Raw genomic sequence first — 9,016 nt, 5'->3', positions numbered from 1 at the left:
AATGATGCTGATAATTTTTTTCGTCTCTCTTGTATTGCAACATGTAAAAATCAAAAAATAAACTGTTGAAATGGTTATAATGTAAGATTCTGAATGAGCTGAAAAAAGAAATCTAACAAGTACATTTGCCAATTTAGAAGGAAAAATTATTACCCAAGACGCATGGGAAAAAATATTTACGTGGAATTTTTAATCCAGATCAAAATTCAATTGCTATAACTTTACCATAAATTTGAACAGAAACCATCTTCTGAGACACACATTCTAATAAATGTATCAATAGTACTTATATTCAACCAAGTGTCAGTTATTCAAACTTGTTAGTAACAATCTATTTTCCCACCCAACAGGCATCTATAGTGGTTTGTCCCAATTACATTTTTGAAACATTGCCTTAGGAAAATAAAACAAGACAAAAATTAAATAAAACCAAAGATAAAAAATACTTTGATGTTAAAATAAAGAAAAATATAGTCCTTGGCAGATGTTAGGTCAAAAACATCTGCGAATGTTTGGAAGTACAAGAAAACTGAAGTACATCTTCAGTACAAAGCACATTTTTTAAAAAAGTAAAACTGATTCTGTGGAACACAATTTTTGTCCACAAATCACCAGCTTTAAAAAATATTGCTTTATCACACTCCAAAACACAAAATTTGGCTGTAAGAACTGAAGATTTCATTAAAAGGTTAAAGTAACCATATTTATTGCATCTTTAGATTGTATTTTAAAACAGTAAATTAATAGTGCACAACAGGCTTCACTTTTATCTCCCAAAAGTATTTAAAGTGGAGGAACTTTATGGTTGCAAAAAAACCAGACATTTATAACAAAGTGTAGACTGGTGTGCTTTTCAAAGGGGCAAAAATAACCAACTGCCACCTTTGTGCTCTGACATATTTGAATTAGTGGGTACGTGAACACTAAATCCATTTATTTTGAATTTGTCTACAATAAATGAAATAAAAACACCGCCCTGTACAATCCACTATCAGCAGTGAGTACAATAGCAAAAAAATTATTATACAATTTATACATACTAAAATATTTTCCTTTTTTACCTCTAGAAATAATGCAGAACAAAACCTAATCAATATAAGGACTTAATTTGGAAGAATTCAAATTAAAACAGGAAACGGCCAAATTAAGATAAAAATAAAAGATTCATGGTTGTGAGGCTAACTTAGTAAGTGCAATTTGAGTAGTGAAACATGCTAAAATTGTATCCTTGGGTTTTTGACTATTACCAAATCTCTAAATTAAACATGACTCAAGAACTGTTGGAAGTAGAGTAATATAATTGGGAATTCTGTCATTTCTTTTATCTTTCTGTTACCCAACTTATACAATGCGCAAAGTGCTAAGCAACACTACAAAAACACATTTACATCAACACTGAAGACCTGGGGAAATGAAATTCCAACAATTTTATTTTTTAATGAGCTGTATTTTCTAAATTTTTGTTTTATTTTTTTTTCCTGTTTTCATACAGTATTGAAAACAAAACGCGGCACATTCACATTTTCCCGAGGAACTGTAAAGATGATCTCTACAGGGATAACGTTGAAAAGCCTGAAGCTCAATCAATTGATGTTGAAAACTCTCTAAGGGAGTAAAGGCTTGATCTGAATGGTCTAGAACAAGTACTGCAATTTAATAGAAGAGATGGTCGTCTTAATATTTAATGATTTAAAAGAACTTCCCAGTTCATGCGAAGAGTATAGTCCAAGAAGAAATCAATTTTTCTGAACGCATTTTATGCTACGTAAGTGTATACTTTGCGATCCTCAGGTGTTCGTGCCAAATATTCTCTCTCAATAAGTCCTTCAATACGTTTTTTAATAACAACTGGACTTGGTAAGAATCGGGCCTTCAGCTGTTGAGTTACCTATAGGGGAAAAAAAAAAGACCAGCCCTTAAATTTTCTACAGAAAATTCATCATTGAAAATGCTGGTCTATAGATATGAAAACCTTATTTTGCATAAATATGAAGTTCTATATGCTTTAAACCTCAAAATTATAGGCCAAATCATTCTTATAAAGTTTATATAAGCTTTCATTTGAAAATTTAAACCATTTATAAAAATCAATGACCTCATGATGTTAAAGCTCAGAGTTTTGTTGAAGTAGAAAATTGAAGGTAATTAGAATGATAGATAATTTTAGACTAGATTGTATGAGGGGAGTAATGAAGATGATGCCTGCTAGATACTTTTCTTCCTTGTGATAAAATCTACAATTTTCCTTGTTCAACTGTTACTTTTCTAAGATGATGGGCAACAATCAAGTATGATAAAAAATGAAACAAAAATAAGAAAAAGGGCTCAAACAGGGCCTATGACATATTAAAATTGTGGCATTAGTCTCACATATCACAAGCATAATTCAAACTCCTCTGTGACTGAACCATTTGATTAAAAGTGCTAAATCAAAAGAAGATACTGATTGTGCTCCAGGTAAAGAAAATTCAGAACCATACCTAGGGGACTCAAATGGGTTAATATACAATATAAAGTGATTTGTAAGCCTTGAAGTAGTATATAATATGCTAAAGTAGTGTGTGTGTGTATATGCTAATGACTATCATTATATTATGAATTCGAAACAAATTTCAATATAGGTAACGAGATTTTTACTGCTAAAATAATGGCATAAATTGTGTATTTGCAGAAAAATGGTAAAGGCAACATATTACATTTGCTTGTATAAATTTTACTAGAAATATGTAAAAGTATAATTAAGGGGGAGGGAGAAGTACACTAAAGCTTTCTAAACATTTGCTTCCTTAAACTATTGTCATATTTGTTATTTTCATGAAAAATAAATGTGAACTGCTGAAGTTTTTGAAACACTGTATTTGCATCATGATATAAAATCTATCCTTTACTCTTATTTATTGGCAATTCATATAATAGTCACTTTCCTAAATTTTATATTAAAAAATGCATTCTTTTACAAGTCCTGCTATTCATCTAGACTGCTTTAACCTTACCTCTGCTACCAGCACATTGTGCTGCATCTTCTTCCTAGATTTCATTATCCGTACTATAGCAGCCTCTATCTCATGCTTTCTGTCGTCATCTACTTTCTGCCTTGTTTCTTTTCTTTCTGGGTCCGATTCCCCTTGTTTGGCAGCAACTATAAAAGTAAATGAAACAAGTTATATGCAATAAAATAATTTAATCTACAAGACACCAATTACATATCAAGTTATGCTCACTCAGAATGTCTTTCAGTCTATAAAATAGACAAACCAGTTAACACAAATGACATTCTTCAGAAATGTGCCGATATTTGAATTTCTGTATTTGTAAACATCCACAACAAGAATTGCTATATTTAACTTAATACTTGTTTACATGAAGATCTTCTTTCAGCAATACTGAACACTTTAGCCACTGTAAAACAATTAAAACACCCAGCTTCTGAAATATCACATTTTCATAAATGGCATAACAAAGAAATCAGGTTTCAGGTTACCCCATTCTCCTTTGTCTTTCTGTCAGAAAATATTTTTAAAAGGAAGAAAATAAATATTGTAATGTCAAGGATGTTTATTTGATACAAATTTGTGAGGACAATGTTTTGCTGCAGGCTTAATTTTATTTCTATGACATTAGTAAACCAATGATTAATTAGGTATCTTCCAAGATCATCTTTTCTAGTACCATATGTCCTATCTAAATTGCCCATATCACCTCAGTCCAAAGATTCAATGCCAAGTTGTGTATGAAGGACTTTCTACTTTTTAAAAAACTTTGCTAATTTAAGTTTTAAATGTGGCAAAGGACTTTGAAAACTCGGGAAGGAAAAGAACATTTTTTTCCAAGATACTATCAGTTAAAATTGCTACTGAATTGTTAGTCAAAGGAACTCCACATACATTGAAGTAATTAACTTTCTCAGTAGGGCACTCCTAGAATTCTCTTTTCAAATTTTATTAAAATTTCTCTGGTCACATTTTCATTTCTATCCCAACTTTATACCTTTCTTGATTCAGAAGTAGATGGCTTTTGTTGAAGAATCTTGCAACTATAATTAGTTACTCCTTATTAAAACTTTGTTGTAATGAATTACAAAGTAACAATACCAGGCTAAGTCTTTCCAGTTCAGCCTTTTCAATACTAGAAACCTCAAGCTAATGAAAACATTTTTAAAAAACTGCCAACTTCTCAAACTAAAAGATACTACTATAGTAAGAAAATGAAACTTGTATAAAGCAACTAAGATATTTTAAAAACAACTTAATCTGCTTTCTAAAGCAGAATTAAATAAAAAAAAATAAATGTTTTTATATGTCATCAAATTAGTACTGCATTATCATCTTAAGAGTCATATAAACCACAAAGACACTTTAGATGTCAGCTTGCTATCAACTGCACCAAGAATTATTAACTCACATGGAATTTCGTTCTTTTCTTTCTTTTTAAAAAATTCTTTATTAAAACTCTTACCTTCTGTCTTAGAATCAATGCTGTGTATTGGTTCCAAGTCAGAAGAGAGGTATGGGCTAGGCAATGGGGGGGGTTTTAGCTAGGAAGTGTCTGAGGCCAGATTTAAACTGAGGACTTCCTGTTTCTGGGTGAGGTTCTTAATTTACTGAGCTACCCAGATGCTCTGGAATTTGGTTCTTCTACTTCAATGTACTCAATATAAAGGGATGTCTAGCAAAAGATAGCAAAAAGGGGGAGGAATCCCCAAGTACCTGGCTATGTTCCTAAGAAATACAATGCTTCAATGAATGAACCGAAGTTTAACCCCTTCTCACTGGATTTATATAAGAGTGGGAAAACATCGCTTTTGAACAATCTATATAGTTATGATTTATATGAAGGAAAGTTTTAATGGAACAGTGAATAAGGGCAAAGTACAGTTAAAATTACCACAAAGGAAAAACATTTTTAGTCATGTTATAATAAGACTTGAATTTGCAAAAAATAATTAGTAATGATAGGAAAATCTAAAAGTAAAAATTCTATTCTTTTGAAAACTTGAGTGGGTCCCTGGAAACAGTGGCATAGTAAAAACCATATAGATTTCCCTGGAATACATATAAAATGAGCAATCCTTTATAAAGCAGCACAAATCTTGACAAATGTTTAAATTATATCCTCTAAATGATAGAAAATAGATTCATATTTATTCTTATTGCTGCCACTGACAGTTCCCCTTATCACATATGTACATCACGGTAACTCCAAGCCAAATCTGGCTGATGAGTATTATGACACAATCTGTAGCAATGGGAGAAGTACATAAGCTTTAAATGATAGCACAAAATTAGAAGACATAATTCAGTTTTTAAAACAATAAGTATAAATTCTATGTCGATGAAGAAAGAAATGTTAAGGTGCATACAATTAACTGCTCGATATTATTGTATTGCTGTGAATTGTAAATAAACATGGAAAGTTTTAAAATATCTGTTGTGTAACTTAAAAACCACAAATTTACTCTAATAAATTTTAGCAAGTAGGGGCAGCTCAGGGGAATGAGAGCTAGAGATCTTGTGGTCAAATCTGTCCCCAGATATTTCTTAGCTGTGTGACCTTAGGCAAGGTCACTTAATCCATCTCACCTACTCTTTAGTACTCTTCTGCCTTGGAACCAATACAAAGTATTGATTCTAAAACAGAAGATATGAGTAAAAAAAAAATCAGGAAAAGAACATTACGAGTTGAATCAGAGAAATTTATCCCACTGCAATTTTTAATAAAAAAAAAAAATCCTGGATATTGTTTAATATATCAGAAGGAACTGAAACAGGACTGACTTCTCTTAGACCAGTTCAGAATTTCATGGGGTAGGTTTAAAAAAATTGGTATGGATACATTCTTTAGAAATAATACAGGAAATAGCTAGTAAGAGCATACTAGTGAAGGATATCAACCTTCCCCTTTTACAACTAGATAAATCGAACCAAAAAATAAGTGAGAAAGAAGTAAGGGAAGTGAATGAGATGTTAGAAAAATTAGTTAATCGATATCTGGAGAAAATTAAATAGGAATAAAAAGGAATTTACCTTCTTCTCAGCAGTACATGGTACATATATAAAGACTGACCATGTACTAGGACATAGAAATATTGCAAACAAATGCAGAAAAGCAGAAATAATAAATGCAACTTTTCCAGATCATAATGCAATAAAAATTATAATTAACAAGGGTCCATGGAAAGAAAATTTAAAATCAATTGGAATTAATTGGAAACTAATTGAATTCTTCAAAATGGTGGGTCAAAAAACAAACAAACAAACAACCCCCCCCCCCCCAAATCATAGAAACAATTAGGGACGACTTCATTTAAGAGAATGACAATGAGGAGACAACATATCAAAATCTATGGGATATAGTCAAAGCAGTACTTAGGAGAAAATACATATCACTAAGCGCCTATATCAATAAAATTGAGAGGGAAAAGATCAACAAATTGGGCTTGCAACTTGAAAAATTGAAAAAAAAAATTAAAAATCCCCAGATGAAAACTAAATTGGAAATCCTAAAAATTAAAGGAGAAATTGATAAAATTGAAAGTTAAATTTTCATAAATTGAACTCATAAATAAGACCAGGAGCTGATACTTTGAAAAAACAAATAAAGTACTGATAAATCTTATTTTAAAAATGTTAAGAAAAGAATCAAATTAATATTATCAAAAATAAAAAGGGCGATCTTACTTCTAATGAAGAGGAAATTAAGGCAATTATTAAGGCTACTATGTCCAATTATATGGCAATAAATGTGATAATCTAGGTGAAATGGACAAATATTACAAAAATATAAAATTCCTAGATTAATAAGAGAGGAATAAGAATACTTAAATAATTCCATTTCAGAAAAAGAAATTGAACAAGCCATCAAGGAACTCCCCAAGAAAAAATCCTAGGACCTAATGAATTCACAAGTGAATTCTATCACACATTTAAAGAACAACCAATCCCAATATTACACAAACTATTTGACAAAATTAAGCAGTCTTACCAAATTCATTTTATGACACAAATTCGAAATGACCCACTGAGACATTTTAAAGTTCTTATTGCAATTTTAAATTAACGTAATTAAAATTTTAAGTTATGATTATGTAAACAAAAAATCTAAGTATCACATTTTATATATAGTGCATAATTCTGAAAAACAAAGATTTTTTAAAAGAATCTAAACAAAGCATTTCAATATTTAAAAATAAGCATTTTGTTTCCCAACTGAATACTCTTAACATGTTACTATTCTGTGATTTTTAATGAAGATTATCTTTGTATGCTCATTTTTTCTCAAGCTCACAGGGGCAGTACAAAAAATTGCTAACATCAGATTTTATCCCAAGATGACATTTTAAAAAGAATAAATAGTTGAGCACAATTCCAAATACCTGTTTGAATCTTGACTCTGTGCAGTTTGGATGTGAACTGATCATTAACCGTAAATATATGACCATTTTCTATTTCCTTTGATTTAGGTTCTTTTGTGAGAACCCTCTGTGTTGGTTTACCACATGCGAGGGACTGTAGGGCTCTAACAAGTTCTCTTTCGGGGATATCAGTCTCTTGTTGAATTTCCTGAAAATGTATCAAATTAATACAATTAGATTTTTTTTAAAAAGATCCAACCAGGTTAGGTAATTAGAAAAATGAGAATAACCAAGAAGTCAAGGAGAGAATTATATTAAGTAAATAATTTATAAAAATGACTTCTCTATAAATATCAGCATAGTAAACCAGTTCAGCAAATTGAGGAGAATCATAGAATATTTAAAGAATAAATTTTTGACATTTAAAAAGAAAGCAATTTCAGTTTTCAAGAGTCTTTAATAATTAGGTTAACAACGTATATGCAAGAAGAGGTCTTTTAGTAAGGATGAATTGTGATTACCATCATTTATTCAGAGTAACAAATCTTATGTAGGCAGATTCAAAATATATCCTCTATATATGCTTATACTATTCATTTGCTTCAGGTAAATCCTTAAAAAAACTTAATATTTTCACAGCTAAATCATCAGAAATTTTAAATGAAGTCTAAATTAATATGATTTATGGTGCATATGTAGAATATAAAAAATTTAAACATGGGTATTAATTAACACTAAGCAAGACAGTTAAAATTAACATGGCTGAAGTATGGCAGTCAGTACAGAAAAAAAAAATACAAGCTGCAAAATGCTCAAAAAAAAAAAGTTACCAGAAAAAACACAGTATTGCTTTCCCCCACACATTCTAATTAGTCTAACTTTACAGAAACAATGTGAAAGGGAGATCTTTTTACTCCATATTCCAATATGCTTTTCAGCACCTAAATACTACTATGGTGATCATTGTGGTCTGGAGCAAGGGTCTTAACAAAATGAGGTTGGTACCTTTAGCTGTACTTCACTGTATAGGGAAGCCTGTTCTTTCTCAAGGGTCCAGTTTATCATTATCAGACACAAACCATTCCTAAAGAAAAGGCAAAGGAGCAGCTCAGAAGAGTGGGCTAAACTCCCGCCACCATCTCAGCAGCACTACACAAGGTAGGCACATAAACAAACCTGGCCAACTCGCTGTTTGTGTGACTGATTAGTTCAATCACTTTCTGAAGGCCAGGAATGCTTTAATCTATTTATTAAATAAACTCCTGGCTTTTCTTATAATTGGAAAGTGATGATTCTAAGCAATGTGGACAACATCAGTGACTATGTATTTGATCTCTTAGCAGTATCTTTTCCAGTTTTAATTTTTCTTCATCTCCACTGCTTAAGCTTATAAAATTTTGCCAACTGAAAGAGAAGTATTAGGAAAATGTAGATTTTGTCCCAATTCAGTAAATGGTGAACACAAAATTTCTAATTTGTCATTATCTACAGAAGATAATCATTGAAGTCCTTCATTTTTTAGAATTTATCTTACTCAAATTCAAACCAGTGAAAATTTCAATTTTATACTTAAGACATAAAATTGCCCATGGAATATTGACTTTTATGTAAGATGGTAAACTTTGAAGTTAAGAATTTATAATTAGGTATTAAACATAATACAAT

The 9,016-nt window shown here is 30.8% G+C and overlaps 1 protein-coding gene across 2 annotated transcripts in view; it reads right to left on the bottom strand.

Moving 5' to 3' along the window:
* Positions 1 to 1,412: 1,412 nt before the first annotated feature.
* Positions 1,413 to 9,016, bottom strand: part of CUL3 (cullin 3) — a 103,136-nt gene continuing 95,532 nt past the window's right edge. For both annotated transcript variants that reach the window (XM_001365391.3, XM_056807380.1), the window contains exons 14-16: positions 7,373 to 7,559; positions 2,994 to 3,139; positions 1,413 to 1,888 (exon numbers count right to left, since the gene is read on the bottom strand). In XM_001365391.3, coding sequence (XP_001365428.1) covers positions 1,757 to 1,888; positions 2,994 to 3,139; positions 7,373 to 7,559 — 465 coding nt within the window. In that variant the 3' untranslated portion in view covers positions 1,413 to 1,756. The remainder of the gene's footprint in view (positions 1,889 to 2,993; positions 3,140 to 7,372; positions 7,560 to 9,016) is intronic.

The sequence above is a fragment of the Monodelphis domestica genome, chromosome 8 (assembly GCF_027887165.1).
Source record: "Monodelphis domestica isolate mMonDom1 chromosome 8, mMonDom1.pri, whole genome shotgun sequence".
NCBI lineage: Eukaryota > Metazoa > Chordata > Mammalia > Didelphimorphia > Didelphidae > Monodelphis > Monodelphis domestica.
Note: the sequence above shows the minus strand (reverse complement) of the source record. Positions and strands in the feature narration are given on the sequence as shown.